Raw genomic sequence first — 24,490 nt, forward strand, 5'->3', positions numbered from 1 at the left:
CACTTCCATTAATCACTTTACAGTTTTATTTACTTCAGCAGTAGGAAAAAAAGGTTTCGTAAAACTAAAAAAAAAATTAAACTCCGACCACTGATTTGATCTATAAAAGTTGGACAGCGTTTTCGGAACCTTGCAATAAAGGCAAAAATTCTTCAGACGTTACTCATTACGACCTAAGTTTATCAATAAATTAAAGGTTTAGTTGGATTCAATTCAGTTTCACTTAGGAATTACTTCAGGCTTAAGTTTTAATTCTAACTACGTAAATATAATCCCAGATTACCTCTAGTTCAAATGATTTTTTCATGTTCTTTGCATAGGGTGTTGTGAAATGATTAACAACGTTCAAATAAATACGTTAGTGATTATGAGTAATTGTGAACTTCTATACAAAGTGATGAATTGATGACTGGGATGGCAGTCTATGCTCTATCATACATGTGGCGTCCTGTCATTTGAGCTACGATATTACCCCTCTTGCTATGTTTAGATTACGTACAAAAGGATTGAAAGTCCGCTTCAAGTGAATCAAATTCAGCTTGGGTGGCAGACCCGGTTGGACCCGGTCCACAGGTAGGCAAAGGTCCATGCAAAGGTCGTGGGAGATCAGCATGGTCAAATAGAAGCTCAGGATACTGCCCGCTCCTATCCTCAGACTCTGGTAGACTGCTGAAGACTGTTGATCCAACGGCGGTGGCGCCAGCGGTCCTATAACCTCCCCGTCCTTTTCGTCGCACAGAGTCATGGACTCTACTATTGCCACAATCTTGGGGTCTGATCGGGGTGCTTAAACTAGCTGCAGCTTCGGCGCCGAAGGAGGGTCATATTCCTTGCTTTCGTCATGTGCGGGAAAAACAACTACATCACCTAATTATGGATTTCTCGCATAGATTCTGGATGGGATGGGCCTCGCAACAGAGTCAGTGATTCCAGGCACCGGTTGCTCTCTGGGGAGTTCCCTTTGTAGATTAGGTGCATGTAGCTGATGATTAGGGTGTACGTGCTGTGAGAAGTGGTGAGTCGGAACGTGATTCACTTTGTTCTGTCTGATCACATTCGCTCACGAAGTAAATGTCGTTACATTTAGGTGAAACGCGGGAAACTAAAGAAAGCGGTCTTTTGAAACCTTGACTTTGTTGCGTGTTTTTAATCCTTTACATCGCCTGGCGGGACCTCCTTAATGGACTCCACCTTGGCCACAATTTTGAGAGCTGGACCCAGCTTCATGCCCATGGCGTTAACCAAATGGTTTTCTTTGAGCAGCAGCAGCGCTTGGCCGTCGATCTCCTGCTGTATAAAGTCGTCCACGTAGTCCTGGCAACCAGGCAGTTCTCGGATGAAATTGCTAACTTCTTCCACACTCCAACTGCTGATGGGAGGGCGATCGGATCCATTTATATTCGAGGATGGTATTGCTAGGACCGGCGCAACCACTCCAGCTGAAACCACTGGCAGTGACACAGTGGGAGCTATTGCAATTGGCAAGGGCAATGTCAGGGGCAACGAAAGTGGTGAAGATGTCGACATAGCCGCCAGCACTGGCATCGAAATCGGTGGGACCTCCGGCGTAGCCGCTTGAATTGGCAAAGCGTCCGATACTGTCTGGTATGATTCTGTCTGCATCTTCTCCTCAGCCATGGCTTCATCCAGTCTGTCCACCAATGCCATTGCGTCCACCCCAACTATACCACCTGTCCCCAGGCCGTTCGTCTCTCCTGATCCAACTCCACCGATGCCGTTCTTTGCCTGCCTCGAGCATCCTGGCGAACAGTAGCGCTTCCGTTTCAGCTTTGCTTTGTGCTCCATCTTTCCACACTGCTCGCAAGCAACCATATCCGAGCCTGGAGCTGATGCTATTCCACTTAGCTTGATGTCCTCCTGCATGGTTGCCTTTTTCTCTGCGCGAAGGAATGACACGTTAAGATTGCGAAAAAGCATTGGTACCAGAAGTTTATACTCACTTGGCGGCTCATCGCTGACGTCTTTGTCTGCATATCGCTGTCTGGTGACGGGAAATGGCTCGTTGGCCTCCTGGATGATGAAGCCATCGATGACGTGAGTTAAGACGTTCGGCTTAATCATCGCCTTGGGGAGATCCTTCGATCCATTACTGATACTCGACGTGGTGGTTGTGGTTGTGCTGGTGCAACTTGTGGTAAAGGTGCCAGAACTGGTAGTGGTTGTGCTAGCGGTTGAGACAGCCGTGCTGGCTGTCGTTCTGGCTACTCCAATCCCATTGGTGATCGTTGTCGTGGTTGATGTTGATGTTGCGGACGTTAAACTGCCGCAGGTTGTCAGCTTCGGCTCTTCTTTCCCACTGACACTGTTGGGAATGGTGCTACTCGGTGGCTGCACTGCTGCATTGCTTTGCTTGCTGGTGGGAGTGGTAGCGCCCTTTGACGGCGTGGAAGACCTATCTGAGGCATCTCCATTGGACAGGGCTTCGCCTGTGGAACTACTGGCCTCTACGGATGCGCTAACAGTGGCAGGAGTAGATGATTTGGGGGTAGTGCAGGTGTCCTTTCCTGATACAGGAGTCTTGGGCGAATCAATGGGCACCAGGGTTGCGGTGGGCCCTTTTGAAGGTGTCTCTTTGGTGGGCGTGGCTGGAAAGCCTGCTCCTCCACCGCTACTAGCACTGCTTAGTGTGACCAGCTGTCCAGACGATGGAGTGACAGCGGTGCTAGAAACACTAACGGGTGGGGCAGTGGATAGGTGACCCACGGTGGCATTCATCATCGAGGTCATGGCCAGAATGGGATTTGTTGTAGGTGAGGGCGTGGTGGGTGTAAGTGAAGGTAGTCCCAGTTGCTGCTGCTGCTGCTGCTGTTGAGACCCTCCGGCAATAGTGGCGCTGATTAGCTGCTGATGTTGATGGATCTGAGTACCTTGCGTCTGAGCCTGCTGCATACTGGCCACCGTACTGCTGGTGACCAGAGGAGTGCTGCTCTGGCTGGTAATTGTGACCACACTGCTTGTGGGGAGCGTAGAGGAACTGCAAGTAATCGGTTTGGTTGTCTGAAAGATGGCGCCAGACACCGAGAGAGCTTCTTGTAGGGCACTGGATGTTATTCCGGCAATATCTTCCGCCGTCATCGATGGTGAAACCGAAAACGGCACGCTGCTAAGCTGCAACTGTCCAGACTGCTGTTGCGGTTGCTGCTGCTGCTGTTGAGAAGTCGCTCCAGTTGACTGTTGCACCACAATCTGCTGGATAATATTCTGCTGCTGCTCTCGCTGCTGTTGTTGCTGTTGCGCTTGAGCCTGCACTTGGGCTTGAACTTGTGCCTGCGCCTGTTGCTGTAGCTGCTGCTGTATCAGTTGGTTGTGAAGTTGCTGCTGCTGCTGTTGCTGGTGGGACGTGATGAATTGATTTGGCGCCACCTGAAGGATTTGCTGAGTGGCATTCGCGAGAGCCTGTTGATGCTGCGCCTGGGCTTGGGCAACTTGCTGCTGTTGCTCCCTCTGCTGTTGCTGAGCCTGCGCGACTGCCTGTTGTTGTTGCGCCACCGCTTGCTGTTGCTGGGCGTTAACCTGCTGCTGCTGAGAGACCTGTTGCTGCTGTTGTTGCTGGGCCTGAACAGCCGCTTGCTGCTGCTGCATTTGAATGGCAGCAATTTGCTGTTGCAACATTTGTTGTTGAAGGATGTGCTGTTTCTGAAACAGTTGTAGCTGCTGTTGCTGCTTGTCGACTCCTGCCGCAGTGGCTGCATGAAGGGTCTGTCCATTCTGCAGGGTGATCGGAGTGCCCGTTGTGCTCATCACAACCATTCTGGAAAGATGCAAAAATAAGTACTGTGACAAGGCAGATAATAAACAAACAATACTCACTTGTTGCCCGCCGCATTAACCACCTGCTGGAGATTCGTCGCCTGTTGCTGCTGCTGCACGGTGGTCAGGTGGCCTACTACCTTATTTTGTCCTGCGACTTGACCGATTTCGGTTTTCAATGTGGCTAAAGCGGGGCGCACCGGCTGCTGCTTGTTGCGCATTTTGGCCTTCAGCAGGCTCTGGTTCTGGGCAGTCTGTGTGGATACGGAACTGGCCGGACGCACTTGAGTTCCATTGTGGGGCATGACAGGGGCTCCTGGTCGCTGCAGAGCGGCTGCAGTGAGTTGCTGCTGCTGTTGCTGCAACTGGGCAGTAGCCACCGCTAGTTGCTGCTGCTGCGTCTGGTTGGTAGTGCCAACCTGCTGCTGCTGCTGTTGCTGCTTGGGAGCAAGTGCATCCAGTTGAGTGCGTGCCTTAGTGGGCGTCTGCGTCACGTTGCATTGAATAATCTCTGTAGGAAGATAGTTGACTTTAGTACCTATCCGATGCAATATACATGACAATATTCTTACGGTTTTGCTGGGTCTGCAAAGTCTGCGTCGCCGGTTGCTGTTGAATGAACATGCCTTGGGTTCCGTCTGGCTGGTTTCGCAGGATGATCTGATTGGAGCCGAAGGGTTGCAGGCCCGCCGCATTCTGCCAGAACCAAGGGATCTGCATTTGTTGCGCTTGGCCAGCGTTCAAAAGTTGGGCAGTCTGAACAGACTGTCCACCCACACCGACTGGCAAAGTCGACTGTGAAACCTGCACGCACTGCTGAGTGGTTTGGGTGGTCTGCTGCTGCTGTTGCTGAACCTGCTGCACCTGCTGGGTCTGTGTTGACCCAGTAGATCCAGGACCCGTCGCCGCCTGCACCGTGCTGCTGGTGGTGGTCACCTTCTGAACCACTTTCTGGGCCAGCTTGCCCTGCGCATCCACTCCCACCTTGGCCAGAGCGGCAGTCAGCTGTTGCTGTTGCTGCTGCTGGTTGAGCTGCTGTTGCTGCTGGTTAAGCTGTTGCTGCTGCTGTTGGGTAAGTTGCTGTTGTTGAGCTGCGGCGGCCATTGATTGCAGAAGGTTTTGCTGCTGCTGTGGCGAGTGGGAGATGACATTCACCGGCGAGATGAGCACCGTCTGAGGCGACTGATTGTGGTTCGAAGGAATGCAGGTCGCGTAATTTCCGCCAGCGAATCCCGCTTGGCCACCGATCATTTGCTTGGCGTTTTGAGTCGTGGTGGTAAGCATCTGGGGGCCGTTGCCTTGGAATGGCTTGCCGGCGGTGATCACCTGGATTGGCTGCTGACCGAGGCCTCCTGGATGCAACAGATTTCCCGACACAATCATTTGGGGATACAGGAAACTGGTGGAGGGTTGCATTAGCTGCACCGTCCTTCCCTGTGTCCAATCCCCGCCAACTCCTCCAGTGGCCGCTGCCAATTGCATCGGCGACATGGTGCTGATGGCTGTGGAGTGCTGCTGTTGCTGGCTTTGCTGCGAGTTGGCCGGACTAGCTGCTCCTCCGGCTCCGGCCGAGGCTGCTCCTCCACCGTTGGCTTCCGACAGCTGCTGCTGCAGCTGCAACTGCTGCTGAACTTCCATAATGTTGGTTGCATGCTTTAGTTCAGTTCCACTGCCACTGGTCGTGTGCGTGGGAAACTCTTGCTTCACCTGAATGGCGTAGGGATTGTTTGCATATAACTGCTGCAGCTGCTCGGGGGAGATCTGCAGCGGCACATTGGTGGCGGCCGCCACCTGTTGAGCTGGACTCTGTGACTTCTCCAGTTTGCGGCCGGTTGTCTTTGAGTCGGGTGCGCTTGGCGATCTGCTGCTGAGCGGTAGTAGTGGGTGGCGCCGTCTGATTGATGGCGTTCCGACTGACCCACGTGCTGCCTTAGAGCTGGGCGATTGGGATGGACTCTTGGCAAAGTCCTCGTCGAAGCTGATGCCTGCCTTCTGGGCGAGTGTTTCCAGGCACCTTAGTGGCCGCTGGGGGTCCACGCGAGTGGTGGAGTTGACCTTTACAGATGTGGTGGCTTCCGGGGAAGGTGGTGGTGTACGTATTGTTGTTGCTGATTCACTTTCGGTGTCCCCACTGCTGGAAAGAGAAAGAGGAAACGCACACAGACTATCAGTAAATTGCTTTAAACACAAACAAACACGGACACACTTGGCGCGGCTCCGAATCCGTGGGGCATGCTTCATATTCATGTTTAAATTTATATTTATATTCTTATTCATATTCTCTTAGCGCTTGACGAACAAACCGCACAACAACAAACTGCGACTGCATGTTACTCCCGCCAAAGACTCTCTCTCTTGCTCTCCAACGCGAAAAGGGGGACGAGGAACAGAAAAAGAAAGAAGGGGGTGCGACAGGGACGCACTACCATTGAGAAAGACAAAGACGGGATCGATCTGGGTCCAAAAACGCCAAAGAAAACGAAAACGAAAACAAAGTCGGGACGAAAATGTGAGAAGGGAACGAGAGATACACTTTGTTTTGGATGATCGTTCACTCACGAGGTAATTTACTTACAGTGGATACTGTTTAGGTGAGACGTGGTAAGCTTAAACACCAACATATTATATGGGAAATTACAAATGATTGCAGCTACAACTTTGTACAACACTAGCCCCACCGTGTATTCAGTACTTTTTACGGAACAGGTAAATAAATATTTTAATTTGTTCATGATTCGTGACCCACTAAAAGTGCACTGTTTTTCATATGTGCATGCACACCAACACCTAAAGCAGGTCACTTGTCAGCGTTGCCTGTGCCCGAAACATCTATTTATAGTAGGATTGCTCTCTGCTGCATATTCCCCTTCTCCATCACCTCCTCCCATCTACTACGCAGAGAGGAAGTTCGAGTGGGTGTAAGGGAGACCACTTTTATTTACGGATGGCCCTTGGGCGATGGTTATAAGCCATCATGGTGATATCCAAGGGGACAGGTTCAAAGACCTAAGCTGGGCGCTCAAAATGCTGTCGCCAGTTGTCCAGGAGTAAGAAATGGCCGCGGCTCAGAGGAGCGGAAGGAGCAACCGGCGCCACCAATAATAGTTAGGAGTTTCAGTTACATTTGGTGTGTATCGGGGGTGGATTTTGGCTTCCATTTCCATCGGCAGGCTAAGAGCGGAACGGATTTGGAAGGGGGGTAATAAACCTAGGCACAGCAGCATCTTCAACTTGCAACCGAAAGACTGGTTTCTTTCTACCGCGCCACGATATGTGCATGTGTGTGTGTGCATGTGCGTGTGGCGGCATACAATAATGCCATCATTATTTGATTTTTCCCTTAGCCAAAAATTGAGTTGCAAGAGGCAGAAACAGAGGAAGAGGAGAAGGAGAAAACGAAGAGGCAGGGAGCAATGACAACAATGCGGCGCAAACAACAGGCAAAGAGCATGCGCCGACGACAGCGTCTCATCAGAAAAAATATGTTTTACCGTTTTCATTTTTGCTTTCCTTGCTGTACTGTATTATTGTATATTTGGAGGCACCTGTACATGCCTAACATTCAAAACGACGCAACTTTAGACGCCGCACAGCATTAATTGTTTTCACTAATCACTTATAGTCAGCACCGATTTGCATTGATCGCCAAAAATAAATATATAAATAAATACTACGAAACGGTGGTAGGGTGTGTGTGCGTCGCGTCGGCGCTTTTTTTTTCCCCCGTTCAATACACATGCGGTATGCGACACATCGACACCACACCAACACGAACGCAAAGAGAGCAGAGCGCAAGAACCGCACGCCGCCAAGTTAAGTTTCAAACTGAACCGCGCGCTACAGCGACAACTCTACTTTTGCTCGGATCGGAAACAAAATGAGCGCATGTGTGCTGAATGTGTGTGTGTGTGTGTTGGTGTGCAGCTGGATCCGCTTCTCTCCTCTCAGATACCGTTGCGACTAATAACTTTTCTCTATACCGAAATGCACGGGTGCGAGTGCGACGCCACTAGGAGTGGCCCTGGTCAGATAGCGCGTGCGAGCGGGATGCCGTGCGTTCGCTTGGGGTTGGAATGAAACGGCAGCAGTTGACAAAGCAAAACCAAAACGAGTAAAAAAAACAGGAATCAAGACTACAGCTGGCGGGCATGTGTATGCGTGCTCAACCACCCCGACTGTGCGCCCCCTTCCACTGTGAAAACAAAATAAAATACCCGAGACCGAATCCAGTTTTCTGTGTCTGTACACTCGAATGTCTACCGCCCGACTCAAATTCGATTGCTGCTATACTTCATCTTCTTTTTTTCGTTCCTTCACAACCACCACTACTTGGCAACCTCTAGCGCCTTTCTCCCTTGCTCTTACTTTATACAACTTACTTTATTATTGGTTGTGCTTGTCGGAAACAGACGAACGAAGCGTTTGCGAAGGGAAGGGGTAGCGTATGCGCAGAGACAGAGTGATATGTTCCCACAGTGGCACTCGATCTATTGTTATTGGAATGCATTATTGTTGTACTTTGGCAACCAAAGGCACACTGGAGCAATCTTATAGAGCAGCAACGTAAAACTTAGGATTTACATAGCTGTGTAGAACAGAAATATCTTTGTATGTACATAACTGTCGACTTGGGTTATGCCAGTAAAACAAAAAAGTAATGGTGTAAAATAATTATTATTATTATTAAATAATTATTATTATATTAAATAATTATTATTATATTATTAGGAACATAGATATAAGATTTAGAGTTTCACTTACATATTAATATATTTATTAATTAATTTTTCAAATGTTTCACATATTTACCGTTCATGACCCAAGGTGCCTGTCTTTGGCATTTCATTTTTCATTTTGTTCCAGCCCGTGTGTGTGTGCGTGCATCATTTGTGGTATGGGTGCGTTGGTTGGACTCGGTCTTCTCACTCTTCCCACCCCTTCCAACAACAACGTCGCTGAGGCCCACAAGTGTTCATCATTCCGATTAGTATTGCTTTTTTGCTCGGCTCGTTTTTTCTCGTTTTCTTTTCTTTTTGCAGCCGCCATATTATTTTTATGCTTATTAAGTGCTTTTGCTTTCTCTCTCTCTCTCACTCTCTATTTTGCTTAGTTGGTTATTTCCCTCTTTCGCCTTTTCACCAAACGTGTAATCTTCCTTGAACATTTGTATTTACAAACATACATACATACATAAATACATATGTAGCTGCAAAGTTTCCAGGGATGCAGAAACGCTAGGGATTTTATTGCCGAGAGGCGATCTGGATTCGGGGTCTCCCACACGAAGGGCGTTATTCTACCATGCAACTGTTATATCTAAATTTAGGTTAATAAGAAATCAAAATGCAAAAGAAAAAAGGGAACAGAAATGATTGCGTTTTGCGTATCACGATCTAATGCAATTTTTGAATATATTGTTAGCCGAAGTTAAAAGTTAGTGCTGGAAAAGTTCCAAAACAACGTTAAGATATGTTTTAAATTTGTAGAAACTGACAACTAACAAAACCTTGCCATACATTTAATTGTACTTTCTTACATCTCAGTAGTAGTTCTTATCTGAAATAAATTTCTTCAATATATCTACTTAATAAGATGCATAATTAAATACAACCATGATCTCAGCGCCCCAATTTAAGAATCAATTGGATTACGAGAAGCATCGTTACCGAGCTTGACCGCTAAACACTATAATAGGGTTTGTGAAGGAGCAAGTCAGAACGAAGATGAAACTAGTTGGATTGCACTCTAAATATGTTTTTTTCTTATTTGGTATAAGATTGTCGAGACAATGTTTGTATAGATCAGTGTGGTAATTATTTTCTTAATGCTACATTGTCACTTATTAAAGTTTAACATTCTGAGACTGCAATAGATTGTTACGTTTCATACCTGTGGTACGAATGACGTAACTCTACTAATGATTATACTATTATTCGGTGAAAAATATAATCTTGTTATCCCATTTCATAGATATACCAGCGAAAGAGCGAGAAAAATTGTAAGTAATGCTTGTAAATACTACCAAAGATACATACATGTGTTGAGCGGATTTAACGTTCTCCATTTTGATTTGCCTATAGCCACGACGACGTCGACAACAACGACTATTCATAGGTGAGTCCACCGATCTAAGCGTGAAGTCGCCGCTCTGCCAGCGTCGCTGCTCAGCCAATAACAAAATGCCGACGGGAAAAATGGACTCGATTTTAGTTTTTGGCTAAGGGAGTGCCCGCTAAAAGACAGGGATAGCTATACGGCGCTTAATCGCACTCTCTCTCTCTGCGACATTGTCGTGCTCGAGGGCGGGGCTTAGCCCGGTGGTGAAATTGTAGTATAACAGTTTTGCGTTGAACGAAGCCCACGTTTGTACGTATACGTATTTTGCGCACAGTGAAATTAAGTCAATTCTTCTGCTGAGCTGCAAAAGAATGATTAAAGTCTTCGGTAGATGATTCGGTAGACAGACAATCTTCTATGTATTTATAATTTGAACTGCCATAGTTTGTTATATTTTCATATTCTGAATTAAAAGCTCTGCTCTCTGGTTTCTTAGTCATTGTAAGTCAGAAGTATTTCCATCTTACATTTGATAAAGCTAGGTATGCATTTTATACACTTTTCCCACCTATATTTGATCAAATGGTCGAATCAAAGTAAACTAATCACATCAATTATTGTAATTGGTCAAGTGACTTAAAAAAACTCAGAAAATTCTTTTTCACATTTATTAAACACTATTCAGTGCCATTTTAATTTCTTCAGCAATTGCAAAAAAAAAATCTTGAAAAAAAAGCTTAGGTCTAGGCATTCAAATATTATTTAGTAAAAAGTTCAAATTCACATTTAGATATCAATTATTATTCATAGGCTTAAAATTCTTAGTTGTTAGAACAATCATAGTGCTACATTTGATTCCTAAGATTAAAATACTTGTACAAACTATCCATGACGTTGGGAGTTATTAATATGCTACTTAGACTATAAACTTATGCTTATTTATAAAATGTACTTTATTCATTTACTTGGCTGGCAATTAATTCATAGCTTTTCCTTAGTTTAAGTAATTCCATTCGTTTTTGACTGTTGACTGTTAGTTTAATTTATAAATGAATATGCTTATAAGTGATCTTGGGAGTATGTACAAAGTCAATGGGTTTAAGACCTGATGGCCTGATGCTAATAATATTTTGCAAATGGATTCGCGTCCTTTTCGCCTGCCCGATTGAATCAGAATCACCTGGCACGACAGACTTGGTTGAACCAGGTCCACTGCTCGGTTAGGAGATCATCTTTTTCGGCTTTTCGTGCTCTAGCTGCCCTACTGCGCTCCTGGATCCTTGGCCTCGCCAGGTGGCGGGACCTCCTTAATGGACTCCACCTTGGCCACAATTTTAAGAGCTGGACCCAGCTTCATGCCCATAGCGTTCACCAAATGCTTCTCCTTGAGCAACAGAAGCGCTTGGCCGTCGATCTCCTGCTGTATAAAGTCGTCCACGTAGTCCTGACAACCAGGCAGTTCTCGAATGAAGTTGCTGACATCGTCCACACTCCAGCTGCTGATTGGCGGACGATCTGTTCCATTCACTTCCGAAGACTTGGGCGCCGCGCCAGAAGTGACTACAGACAGTGGTGCAAGAGTTGGAAGTGCAACTGACAATGGCGATCCTAGAGGCATTGCAAGAGGCGAGGGCGCAGAAATCGCCGCTTGGACTGGCAGTGACATTGGAGGTACTTCTGTTGAGGCTCCCAAAATAGGAAACGATTCTGAAAGCTTTGGGGTGGCCTCTGTCTGCATCTTCTCCTCAGCCATGGCTTCATCCAGCCTGTCCACCAATGCCATGGCGTCCACCCCAACTATACCACCTGTCCCCAGGCCGTTCGTCTCTCCTGATCCAACTCCACCGATGCCGTTCTTTGCCTGCCTCGAGCATCCTGGCGAACAGTAGCGCTTCCGTTTCAGCTTTGCTTTGTGCTCCATCTTTCCACACTGCTCGCAAGCAACCATATCCGAGCCTGGAGCTGATGCTATTCCACTTAGCTTGATGTCCTCCTGCATGGTTGCCTTTTTCTCTGCGCGAAGGAATGACACGTTAAGATTGCGAAAAAGCATTGGTACCAGAAGTTTATACTCACTTGGCGGCTCATCGCTGACGTCTTTGTCTGCATATCGCTGTCTGGTGACGGGAAATGGCTCGTTGGCCTCCTGGATGATGAAGCCATCGATGACGTGAGTTAAGACGTTCGGCTTAATCATCGCCTTGGGGAGATCCTTCGATCCATTACTGATACTCGACGTGGTGGTTGTGGTTGTGCTGGTGCAACTTGTGATAAAGGTGCCAGAACTGGTAGTGGTTGTGCTAGCGGTTGAGACAGCCGTGCTGGCTGTCGTTCTGGCTACTCCAATCCCATTGGTGATCGTTGTCGTGGTTGAAGTTGATGTTGCGGACGTTAAACTGCCGCAGGTTGCCAGCTTCGGCTCTTCTTTCCCACTGACACTGTTGGGAGTGGTGCTACTCGGTGGCTGCACTGCTGCATTGCTTTGCTTGCTGGTGGGAGTGGTAGCGCCCTTTGACGGCGTGGAAGACCTATCTGAGGCATCTCCATTGGACAGGGCTTCGCCTGTGGAACTACTGGCCTCTACGGATGCGCTGACAGTGGCAGGAGTAGATGATTTGGGGGTAGTGCAGGTGTCCTTTCCTGATACAGGAGTCTTGGGCGAACCAATGGGCACCAGGGTTGCGGTGGGCCCTTTCGAAGGTGTCTCTTTGGTGGGCGTGGCTGGTATGCTACCTCCTCCACCGCTACTAGCCGTGCTTAAGAGAACCAGCTGACCCGGCGACGAAGTAACAGCGGTGCTTGTCACAGAAACAGTTACAGGCGGAGCAGTGGAAAGGTGACCCACTGTAGCATTCATCATCGAGGTCATGGCCAAAATTGGATTTGTGGTGGGTGTAAGTGATGGCGGTCCCTGTGGCTGTTGTTGAGTCCCTCCGGCAATTGTGGCGCTGATTAGCTGCTGATGTTGGTGGACCTGAGCAGATTGCGTCTGAGCCTGCTGTATACTGGCCACCGTACTGCTGGTGACCAAAGGAGTGCTGCTCTGGTTGGTAATTGTGACCACACTGCTTGTGGGGGAGGAGGAACTGCAAGTACCCGGCTTAGCTGTCTGAAAGATGGCGCCAGAGGCGGAGAGGGCTGCCTGCAGAGCACTAGAGGTAGCTATTCCGGCTGGCGTCGTTGACGAAGAAACTGAGAAGGGCACGCTACTTAGCTGTAGTTGCCCGGATTGGTGGTGCTGTTGCTGCTGGGAAGTCTGTTGAGAAGTCGCTCCAGACTGTTGCACCACAATCTGCTGGATAATATTCTGCTGCTGCTCTCGCTGCTGTTGTTGCTGTTGCGCTTGAGCCTGCACTTGGGCTTGAACTTGTGCCTGCGCCTGTTGCTGTAGCTGCTGCTGTATCAGTTGGTTGTGAAGTTGCTGCTGCTGCTGTTGCTGGTGGGACGTGATGAATTGATTTGGCGCCACCTGAAGGATTTGCTGAGTGGCATTCGCGAGAGCCTGTTGATGCTGCGCCTGGGCTTGGGCAACTTGCTGCTGTTGCTCCCTCTGCTGTTGCTGAGCCTGCGCGACTGCCTGTTGTTGTTGCGCCACCGCTTGCTGTTGCTGGGCGTTAACCTGCTGCTGCTGAGAGACCTGTTGCTGCTGTTGTTGCTGGGCCTGAACAGCCGCTTGCTGCTGCTGCATTTGAATGGCAGCAATCTGCTGTTGCAACATTTGTTGTTGTTGCAGGATTTGCTGTTTCTGAAACAGTTGTAGCTGCTGTTGCTGCTTGTCGACTCCTGCCGCAGTGGCTGCATGAAGGGTCTGTCCATTCTGCAGGGTGATCGGAGTGCCCGTTGTGCTCATCACAACCATTCTGGAAAGATGCAAAAATAAGTACTGTGACAAGGCAGATAATAAACAAACAATACTCACTTGTTGCCCGCCGCATTAACCACCTGCTGGAGATTCGTCGCCTGTTGCTGCTGCTGCACGGTGGTCAGGTGGCCTACTACCTTATTTTGTCCTGCGACTTGACCGATTTCGGTTTTCAATGTGGCTAAAGCGGGGCGCACCGGCTGCTGCTTGTTGCGCATTTTGGCCTTCAGCAGGCTCTGGTTCTGGGCAGTCTGTGTGGATACGGAACTGGCCGGACGCACTTGAGTTCCATTGTGGGGCATGACAGGGGCTCCTGGTCGCTGCAGAGCTGCTGCAGTGAGTTGCTGCTGCTGTTGCTGCAACTGGGCAGTAGCCACCGCTAGTTGCTGCTGCTGCGTCTGGTTGGTAGTGCCAACCTGCTGCTGCTGCTGTTGCTGCTTGGGAGCAAGTGCATCCAGTTGAGTGCGTGCCTTAGTGGGCGTCTGCGTCACGTTGCATTGAATAATCTCTGTAGGAAGATAGTTGACTTTAGTACCTATCCGATGCAATATACATGACAATATTCTTACGGTTTTGCTGGGTCTGCAAAGTCTGCGTCGCCGGTTGCTGTTGAATGAACATGCCTTGGGTTCCGTCTGGCTGGTTTCGCAGGATGATCTGGTTTGGCCCAAACGGCTGCAGTCCTGCAGCATTCTGTAAGAACCAGGGAATCTGCATTTGTTGCGCTTGGCCAGCGTTCAGAAGTTGGGCAGTCTGAACAGACTGTCCACCCACACCGACTGGCAAAGTCGACTGTGAAACCTGCACGCACTGCTGAGTGGTTTGGGTGGTCTGCTGCTGCTGTTGCTGAACCTGCTGCACCTGCTGGGTCTGTGTTGACCCAGTAGATCCAGGACCCGTCGCCGCCTGGACCGCGCTACTGGTGGTAGTCACTTTCTGAACCACTTTCTGGGCCAGCTTGCCCTGCGCATCCACTCCCACCTTGGCCAGAGCAGCTGTCAACTGCTGTTGCTGCTGAGTAAGCTGCTGTTGTTGCTGCTGGTTAAACTGTTGCTGCTGTTGGGTGAGTTGCTGCTGCTGAGCTGCAGCGGCCATTGATTGCAGCAGGTTCTGTTGCTGCTGTGGCGAAATGACGTTCATCGGTGAGAAGAGCACCGTCTGGGGCGATTGATTGTGGTTTGTGGGAATGCAGGTCGCGTAATTTCCGCCAGCGAATCCCGCTTGGCCACCGATCATTTGCTTGGCGTTTTGAGTCGTGGTGGTAAGCATCTGGGGGCCGTTGCCTTGGAATGGCTTGCCGGCGGTGATCACCTGGATTGGCTGCTGACCGAGGCCTCCTGGATGCAACAGATTTCCCGACACAATCATTTGGGGATACAGGAAACTGGTGGAGGGTTGCATTAGCTGCACCGTCCTTCCCTGTGTCCAATCCCCGCCAACTCCTCCAGTGGCCGCTGCCAATTGCATCGGCGACATGGTGCTGATGGCTGTGGAGTGCTGCTGTTGCTGGCTTTGCTGCGAGTTGGCCGGACTAGCTGCTCCTCCGGCTCCGGCCGAGGCTGCTCCTCCACCGTTGGCTTCCGACAGCTGCTGCTGCAGCTGCAACTGCTGCTGAACTTCCATAATGTTGGTTGCATGCTTTAGTTCAGTTCCACTGCCACTGGTCGTGTGCGTGGGAAACTCTTGCTTCACCTGAATGGCGTAGGGATTGCTCGCATAGAACTGCTGCAGCTGCTCAGGGGATATCTGCAGTGGCACCGTGGTGGTGGCGGCCACCTGCTGGCCGGGATTCTGCGCCTTCTCCAGCGTGAGGCTGGTGTGGCGGGCAATTGAGTTGCAGTTAGTGTTGGGTGTGCTGGGAGCACTGGGCCTGTTCGGAGTGCTTGGGGTGTGGGTTTGCCTGCGGCCCGTGGGCGGAGTTCCGTGCCGATGGCTTGTGGGGGTGACTGAGCCTGATCCCGTTGCTGGGCCTGTTCCTGAAGTCGCCTGCTGCTGGGCAATGCCGGGATGCGGGGGGCTGGCCACATCGTATTTCTCGTCGAAGGTGATTCCCGCCTTCTGGGCGAGCGTTTCCAGGCACTTTAGTGGCCGCTCGAGCTGCTTGCCACCCACCTGCTGTTGTTGCTGCTGCTGGTGCGAGTGTGAGTGCTGGGAGCTGTTGTTGTTATTGTGGTTGTAGTTATGGTGGAGGGGCTTCTCGCGGATGTTCGAGTTGTCCTTCAAGGGAAGAGTGCCTCCTGCTAGAATCGCTGATGCTGAAATCCCCTGGGATGCTGTGGTGCTCACGGGTGTGGTCGTATCGCTTTCTGTGTCCGCTCTGAGGATTGAAAAAGAGAAGTTTGGCGATCAGTAAACATTTGCTCAGCAAAAAAGAGCAATGTCATTTCGGACCACACCACACGCAAACAAACTGGAAAAACAGTGTTCCTAATGGCCTTCTCTTGTCCTAGCGACAAACAATAGGAAGGCAATGCAAACACGTTGTCAGCATCCCCGTTCTGCCCCCTGCTCCCCTCCCCGCTCATGCAAAACAAGCTCTCCCAGCTGAGAATCGGACTTGACCCAAAAATAAGGTCAGCTTTCTCATCATTATTTGTTATTATTATTTATACTGGCCGTGATGTTTTGAAAACGGCCCTTAAATTAAACATTAAAAAATTAAATTTAATGATCATGGAAAACTAACATAACAAAGAGCTCAAAGAAGCTGGGGTCGGAAAAATCGAATTTTTGAAATTTGAAAGCTGGAATCGTTTGCCCATTTTTTGCCCATGTTTGCCCACCAATTAGTTTTTTTTGCCCACGTCCAGTTTTTGAGATATGAATTTTCGAAAAAGTTCGAAAATTTTCGAAAATCAAAAATTTCGCTTTTTTCAAAATTTTTTTTTTTAAATCGCAATAACATCGTTTGCCCACGTTTGCCCACCCTTTAGAATTTTGAAAAAATTTATACTTTAGAAAATATAAGGCTTTTAAGTTTACCTCGGTCTAATCAGAGAGTAAATCGTTTGCCCATCTCTTAAAACCAAATATTATCAACAAAAAAGGTTTGCCCAACCATTATTATTAGTTTTTATCGTTTGCCCACCCTTTAAAAAACCTTTAACAAAAATTTTTTTTCGATTGCCCACATTTAAAATACACCCAATTTCGTTAGCCCACCTCTTTAAAATAAAAATTTCCAAAAAAAACGTTTGCCCACCATTTAAAACTAAATAATTTCGTTTGCCCATCCTTCAAAATTCATTTTTAACGTTTGCCCACCCTTTAAAAATAAATTATTTATTTTTAAAGGATGGGCAAACGAAATTATTTAGTTTTAAAAGGTGGGCAATCGAAATTATTTAGTTTTAAGAGTGGGCAAACGAAAAAAACAAATTTTAAAGGGTGGGCAAACGAAATAATTTATTTTTAAAGGGTGGGCAAACGTTAAAAATGAATTTTAAAGGATGGGCAAACGAAATTATTTACTTTTAAAAGGTGGGCAATCGAAATTATTTAGTTTTAAGAGTGGGCAAACGAAAAAAACAAATTTTAAAGGGTGGGCAAACGAAATAATTTATTTTTAAAGGGTGGGCAAACGTTAAAAATGAATTTTGAAGGATGGGCAAACGAAATTATTTAGTTTTAAATGGTGGGCAAACGTTTTTTTTGGAAATTTTTATTTTAAAGAGGTGGGCTAACGAAATTGGGTGTATTTTAAATGTGGGCAATCGAAAAAAAATTTTTGTTAAAGGTTTTTTAAAGGGTGGGCAAACGATAAAAACTAATAATAATGGTTGGGCAAACCTTTTTTGTTGATAATATTTGGTTTTAAGAGATGGGCAAACGATTTACTCTCTGATTAGACCGAGGTAAACTTAAAAGCCTTATATTTTCTAAAGTATAAATTTTTTCAAAATTCTAAAGGGTGGGCAAACGTGGGCAAACGATGTTATTGCGATTTAAAAAAAAAAATTTTGAAAAAAGCGAAATTTTTGATTTTCGAAAATTTTCGAACTTTTTCGAAAATTCATATCTCAAAAACTGGACGTGGGCAAAAAAAACTAATTGGTGGGCAAACATGGGCAAAAAATGGGCAAACGATTCCAGCTTTCAAATTTCAAAAATTCGATTTTTCCGACCCCAGCTTCTTTGAGCTATAACAAAGTGATATCCGTTTTTTTTTTTTTTTTTTTTGTTTAAGCAAATATGGCTACTTGGTAAATACAAAAATCTGGTTTTAGTCATTCAAAAAAGTGTGAGACAAATGCGGGAACTAGCAAACAAAAACGCTCTTATTAAATAATCATATTTACAATGTAAACATAAAAGATGACTTTCGAGAGTGGCAGAAACAAACGCGGGAAAAGTAAATATGACTCTGAGGTAACGATCACCTTTAACTCGGGATAATATCAAAACTATAGTTCCGACTTAATCACAAGGTCAAGCCTGAAGATATGTACCATGTCATTTCAATTTCTAATTAAGAATTGTGTACCCTGGTTAACTTTTAGGTAGAGATCCCGAGCCCGATCCCGATCCCAATCCCTATCCCGAAAATATTCGTTCTTTTTGTGGACCTTTTTCCGAACCCGCCCTTTTTCAGCGACAATGAACATTTGGCCAACTACTTAACGGACTTTCGCATTCAACGAATGAAGAGAAAGGAGCTGCCTGACAGCCTTCGCATTTCACATCGATCTTTATCTATGGGTTTTCGAATTTCCATGAGCAGCATGGTAGTCGCACTCGTTTTCCACGTTCAACGTTCGACAACAACAGCCCGGAAAACTAATTTAGCCACGCAGCTGGCACCGTTCGATATTATTGTAAAAGGGCAATAAAGCCGATGCGAATTGCAGGCGAAGTTCAAGGACCTTTCCATCGAAATGCTAAAAATGCTGACAGTTGGGAGCAACACGAGATGGTTAGTGTTTTATACAGTAGTGCTCAAGCTAATAGGATTAGTGGACAAACGTAAATGGCTGAGTACTCCACATGGTAAGGATGTTTTTCTAGAAATAATTAACTAATATTACTTCCTGAATCAGTTCCCTGATATAGTTCAACTATGAATGATCTAACTGGAGAAGCGTGGTTTCAAGGTCCTATTGCATTGACCGCGACTGTGATGCCCGGCAGTCCAGAGAGCCTGATCCCCACCCCTTTCCATCGCCCAAAAAGCCCGCAAGGCCCATAAACAGCAAGAGCATAAAAAGCATGAGTGCAAAAAAGACAGAAAAAGGAGCGAAATGGGTTATAAAAGCCGGTAAAAGCATTTTGGCAACCCTCATGTCGCTGCTACCCCGTAAAAGAAAGGGAATATGGGGTGGGTGGTCCAGAGGGGTGGAATACTCGCCACAGGGTGGTGGGTGCGCGTGTGCAAGTGTGTGTAAGTTAAGCTCACGGCCGCACGCTGCGAAAAACCTCTTGAGAGAAAAAAAAAGACTGGTTTCCATGTCGCCATGGAGTAGGGTACATACATTCGAGCTCGAGTGTGTGAGAACCCCCGTAAAACAGCCTGCTTGCAATCGGGGGGAAAGCAGTAGCGGTGGGAAAGGAATGATCAAAATGCGGGGCAGCACACACACACACAGACACGCCGATAGGGGTGCGGGGGAAAGGTCGCGCTCAAATCAAACATCACCTCCAGTGGATTCGGGCGTGCAAAATGCGCGGGAGCGAGCGAGGAGGGGGGGGGCCTTGACAGCCTATTGATTGATACACAAACGAGTTCTGCAATCGAAGAAGATGAAACAAATGTGAGTGAACGAGATGAGGCTATGGCCAGGCCGTACACACAGTCACATAAACTCAGAGCGAGTGCGGTGTAGCGTAGGTGTAAACAGAGTTGTCAACTATTTATTTACAAAAACTGTTGTGCTTTAAACGAGTCTAAAATAATTTAATCATTCTGGTTTATTTTCTTGCCACGAACAATTTAAGTTTGTAGGTAAAAATTAGCATTCAGTGATAACGGACTGTAAGAAATATAAAAGTATTCAATAAAATTGAATCTTCGTTAAACCGGAACACAGATTTCTCAGATTCGTTACAGCTGACAACCCTAGACTGTTTATTTCGGCAGAGTAAAGCAAAATGTAAGCAGGGTTGCCGCAGCAACAACAAAAACTGATACCTTTCGATATAGAACTTTTGTTTTCTTTATGTTGCTTTGTTGCGCGAGTGAGAGAGGGTTGCACGGAGAGACGGAGAAATCAACCACCACCAGCCGACGCACACACACAAATGCAGACACGGGCATGCATTGCGAAATTCGTTGTTAAAAATGCAACAACACCGCACAGCGGGGGGCGTGTGTCGGTTGGATGATGAATGGCGGAGAGGGCGACGGAGGGGAAACTCGTTTTGGGTTTCATGAATTTATTTTCTTTTCTTGGCCCGCCAGTCGAGCGCATTTTATGATGACAGAGAGCACAGAATATCCACTCGCTGCATTTTTACGAGCATTATGATTAACGTGTCATTATTATCCGAATACGATATAGAATCAATATCCAATGCTCAAGAGCAGATTAAACCAAAAATTGTAAACAAAAAGCACAAGTGCAGGCAGTACAAAAGCAGTGATAAAAATAAAACCAAACTAAACAAAAAATACCTTTTTTGCATAAACTTCAATGCACGACGATCCATTATTCAAAATAAAAACAATATTTATAATAAATTATAGGTATGCATGCGTCGGCTTAGGCGTTTTGTTTTTGTTTTCGGCGGCGGCGGAGACACTCGTGGTTGTTTTTGTTATAGTCGGCATGGCGCTTTCTTTTTAGTCCTCAGTTTCTTCTCTTTTTGCTATTTGCCGTATTATATTGTACATTAACAAACACGCACATGTGTGAAGGCAATAAATATAAACATACAACAGGCAACACCAAACATATACATATGTATGTAACGTGGAACGCAAGACAACAAAAGTACACAAAACGAATACGAAAATCCGACAAAAGTCCCAGTGTCTCGTGTGTGTGTGTGTGTGTGTGTGTGCTTGCGTGTAAATGAGTGTTTCGTGCACGGGCAGTAGTAATTAGTACAACCTCCACTCACAGTCACTCCACTTCAACTTCTCCCCGCTGGCTGCAGGCACTTTTCTTTTTCTCAGTGTAACGACTAAGCACCTGTGCACGCGATCTTACATAAAATTAAGCCACAGTCACAGCACTAAGTACTTGTTTTAACTGCACTGCCTACGTCGCCAGCGACGATTCGCCAGCTAGGGGCTCCACTGTGGCGCGGCATCACTTTTTATGTCTGCACATCTGCACTAGCTAATCAACAGCACCGTTAGCTCTTTTTGAAAAAAATTTAACAAATTTGCAGGGTATCCAGTGAGTATGTCGCGTCGGCGGGTTTTTTCTTCGTTCAATACACATGCGATGCGGTATGCGACACATACGACACCACACCAACACGAACGCAGAGAGAGCAGAGCGCAAGAACCGTACACCGCCAAGTTAAGTTTCAAACTGAACCGCGCGCCACAGCGACAACTCTACTTTTCGTTCGGATCGGAAACAAAATGAGCGCATGTGCGCTGAATATGTGTGTGTGTTGGTGTGCAGCTGGATCCGCTTCTCTCTTCTCAGATGCCGTTGCGACTAATAACTTTTCTCTATACCGAAATGCACGGGTGCGAGTGCGACGCCACTAGGAGTGGCCCTGGCCAGTTAGCGCGTGCGAGAGGGATGCCGTGCGTTCGCTTGGGGTTGGAATGAAACGGCAGCAGTTCGTTTGACAAAGCAAAACCAAAACGAGTAAAAAAAACAGGAAGACTACAGCTGGCGGGCATGTGTATGCGTGCTCAACCACCCCGACTGAAAGCCCCCTTCCGTTGCTGAAAACATAACATGGTCTGGTGACTCGACTTTCAAATACCCCTTTTTCATATACCATTCCTCGCTAACTTCAGTCGTATCCTTAAAATGAAAACCCTTCTTAAATATTTATTTGTAAGTTATTGGTGCTGACTACTAACACAAATTCCAGTTAAAACCAAGTGCCCAGTATACCCTTTTACTTTGTGGGTACCGGGTATGTACATACATAAATACGCGCGAAGCCAGTTTTATGTGTGTACACTCGAATGTCTACCGCCCGGCCCGACTCGACAACGATTGTTGCTATACTTCATCTTCTTTTTTCGTGCCATCACAACCACCACCACTACGACTACCTTCCTACCTCTACCTCCTTTCTCATTCCTTCTTTTTCACATCAGATCGGGTCGGATCGGCTTTACCTTATTATTAGTTGTGCTTGTCAGTAACACACGGGTGTGTCGGTTGAGAAGGGGAGGATAGCGTATGCGCAGAGGCAGAGCGAAATCTTATTCTCTCCACCCCATTGAACAGTGGTAAGCGATCCATTATTATTGGATTGCTTTACAGTTGCAGTTTGAGAACCAAGAGTACAGTGGGTCAATTTTTTAGAACAGCAATTTTTCCAAACTTTTTATACATATAAACAATGTTACGATAAGTAAAATGAAAACGTTTAGTAAAATAGAATTATATAATAGACATACGTATTGAGTTGATTTATTAAGTTTTAAGTTTATTAATGTTTCAAATATCCACCACTCATGACCCACTGTGCCTGTCTTTGTCATTTCATTTTTCATTTTGTGCCAGCCCGTGCGTGTGTGCATGCACCATTTGTAGTATGTGTGCGTTGCTTTGGGCTCTTGTTGGTCTTCTTCTTACTCTTCCCACCTCATCCAACAACAACGTCGCTGAGCCCCACAAATGTTTTCATTCCGATTAGCTTTTTGTTGGCTTGTCTCGTCTCGTTTCCTTTTCTTTTTTGCTGCCGCCATATTATTTTTAGGCTTTTTAAGTGCTTTTGCTCTCTCTCTCTCGCTCTCTGCCTTGCTTTGGTTGTTCTCATTCGATGTGTGTGTATGCTTGTTTTTTCGGAGCTTTTTTTCTATTAGTTGTGACCTCCTCCTTCGCCGTTATTTCCCTCTTTCGCCTTTTCCTCACAAGTTCAACACAACAAGAAGTCGAGCATGCGCTTTTCTTCTTGCCATTTATAATTGCCTTCAACTTATTGCTCCTTGTGTTTGGGGCGAATGGTACTCCTAGGGCATGAGCGAGAGAGTCGATATTTGCATTTCGTAAAAATGACAAATGCCTAATGAGCGTAAATTGCTGCGCGTGCTTTTGTCATATTGCCTCTCACTCTGGCACGTTAACGCTGGCCTTCCTCCCTCTCGGTCGCACCCTGCTGTAATAAAAATTTAAACGAACCTGTTGTTGTACTTGTGTGGTTGTTGGTGCTGGCAATTGTCAGAGCTACCTACACCATTTTTGTTGGCCTTTCCAACGGGTGTGCATGCGGATGTGATAACCAAAAGTGGGTTGTTGTTGTTGTGCTTATTGCAATCGTAATGAAGTCTTCTAAAGGTTTTGAGGCGGGGCCAGAAATGAAAATGGATCGCAAGGGATCACCACTGAAATAAATGGGAGTATAAATTCCTTTCCACTTTGATTTTTATTTGTATTTTTGTTTTAGGATATCAAATTCATTTTTTCATACTAGTAAAAGTAAATGCTTTATTTTTTCAGGTGCAACCTTAAAAATTCTTTTCATGATTTCTAAACACTCTAAAATTCCAAATTCCTTATGCTCGTGTCATATTTCTTACCATTTTACATATTGTAAAAAGTTTTATAAACTATTTTGCATTTCAACTGCATGGATCAAACACCTATTTCAGGTAAGTCGAGTCCCAAATGCTCTTCTTTTTCCAACAGCCCATACTTCCTTTAATATCGCCTATTCTCCATTATTAATAACTCACCCTCTGCGCATTGCACACATTTGCCATTGTCCTTTCCAATCTGCTAATTGACCTGCCAACTCTGTGCAGCGTAAACAGGAAGTCCTCGAGTTTTGCTTGAAGTTTTCAGTGGATGAAATATCGAGGAGGTCCTTCGGGTCCTTAAGTGGTGACTGTTCATTATTATCCAAATAGGAATGCTCCCAACTCTAGAAATGCATTGGCGATGTAAATATGGTACAAGCGTTAATTTAAGATTGTTTTTTTTTGGCAAAAATTTATTTAAGCAACAAATAGTCTCGCTGGAAAGAACTTAAGAACTTAAGTTAACAACTTTCAAATTTCATCCGAGTTATTGTGCACCTTTTAAAATAACAATAAAAAGTTATAAAAGAAACGTTCTAATCTTTAGTAAGCCATTACTCAAATTCAAAGCAAATAAACCCTACTTTCACTCAATACCCCAACATATAAAACCCTTTCGAAACTGTACCAAGGCCGGATCCTTAAAAAACAGGAAACTGCGATAAAGGGTTGATTCCTGTGACACTTGCGACCTTTGGAACCAACCCACCCCTTTCCACCATTTTCCGTGGCCTGTACAAACCGATTTCCCAAACAAACATTATACAATTACCCTCAAAAGGGGATCCATTCTGATGTCCCAAGGGGTGTACACGTAATCCCACCCCTAAGATCATTAGGGGTGTGAACGAGCGTAGGAATTGAAAATGGCAGGGGGAGCCAAATAGGACTATTTGCCGTTTCAATTGTCTTCTAATCATGTCCTCTTTATGTATTCTATTAAACCGCAATAACTCCATTTTCAAAATATGCCTATATTTTTGTCACCGTCTGTAAATTTGCAAACGATTTTCAAACAGAGATGTGTGGTTGCGCTTGCCATTGTTTTAATTGCAATATATATAATGCAGCACTTGGCGTTATTTTATAATTTCCATGCGTGGGTAGAGTCCGTTTTACTTGGCAGAAGTTCTAAATTTAATGGA

At 46.2% G+C, this 24,490-nt stretch overlaps 2 protein-coding genes across 6 annotated transcripts, besides 1 other annotated feature; both read right to left on the reverse strand.

The window, feature by feature from the left end:
* Positions 1-7: 7 nt before the first annotated feature.
* On the reverse strand, positions 8-7,567 carry ph-d (polyhomeotic distal). 2 transcript variants are annotated; one of them, NM_001103395.2, is made up of 5 exons: positions 7,263-7,567; positions 4,344-5,905; positions 3,832-4,282; positions 1,962-3,772; positions 8-1,898 (listed from the first exon to the last, which is right to left on the reverse strand). In NM_001103395.2, the coding sequence occupies exons 2-5, from the start codon at positions 5,407-5,409 to the stop codon at positions 1,147-1,149; spliced, it is 4,080 nt and encodes a 1,359-aa protein (NP_001096865.1). In that variant the 5' UTR covers positions 5,410-5,905; positions 7,263-7,567; the 3' UTR covers positions 8-1,146. The 2 variants fall into 2 exon arrangements, with proteins under 2 accessions (NP_001096865.1, NP_524794.2); NM_080055.3 differs by lacking the exon at positions 7,263-7,567 and adding an exon at positions 5,968-6,073.
* A 2,923-nt stretch (positions 7,568-10,490) lies between these two features.
* On the reverse strand, positions 10,491-22,652 carry ph-p (polyhomeotic proximal). 4 transcript variants are annotated; one of them, NM_001297873.1, is made up of 6 exons: positions 20,737-20,903; positions 20,298-20,491; positions 14,260-16,007; positions 13,748-14,198; positions 11,905-13,688; positions 10,491-11,841 (listed from the first exon to the last, which is right to left on the reverse strand). In NM_001297873.1, exons 3-6 carry the CDS (start codon positions 15,311-15,313, stop codon positions 11,090-11,092), a joined length of 4,041 nt encoding a protein of 1,346 aa, NP_001284802.1. In that variant the 5' UTR covers positions 15,314-16,007; positions 20,298-20,491; positions 20,737-20,903; the 3' UTR covers positions 10,491-11,089. The 4 variants fall into 4 exon arrangements, with proteins under 4 accessions (NP_001284802.1, NP_001284803.1, NP_001162644.1 ...); NM_001297874.1 differs by lacking the exons at positions 20,298-20,491; positions 20,737-20,903 and adding an exon at positions 21,939-22,652; NM_001169173.1 differs by lacking the exon at positions 20,298-20,491 and having other exon boundaries at positions 20,747-21,136.
* Positions 16,386-17,831: a mobile genetic element.
* Positions 22,653-24,490: the final 1,838 nt, after the last annotated feature.

The sequence above is a fragment of the Drosophila melanogaster genome, chromosome X (genome assembly GCF_000001215.4).
Source record: "Drosophila melanogaster chromosome X".
NCBI lineage: Eukaryota > Metazoa > Arthropoda > Insecta > Diptera > Drosophilidae > Drosophila > Drosophila melanogaster.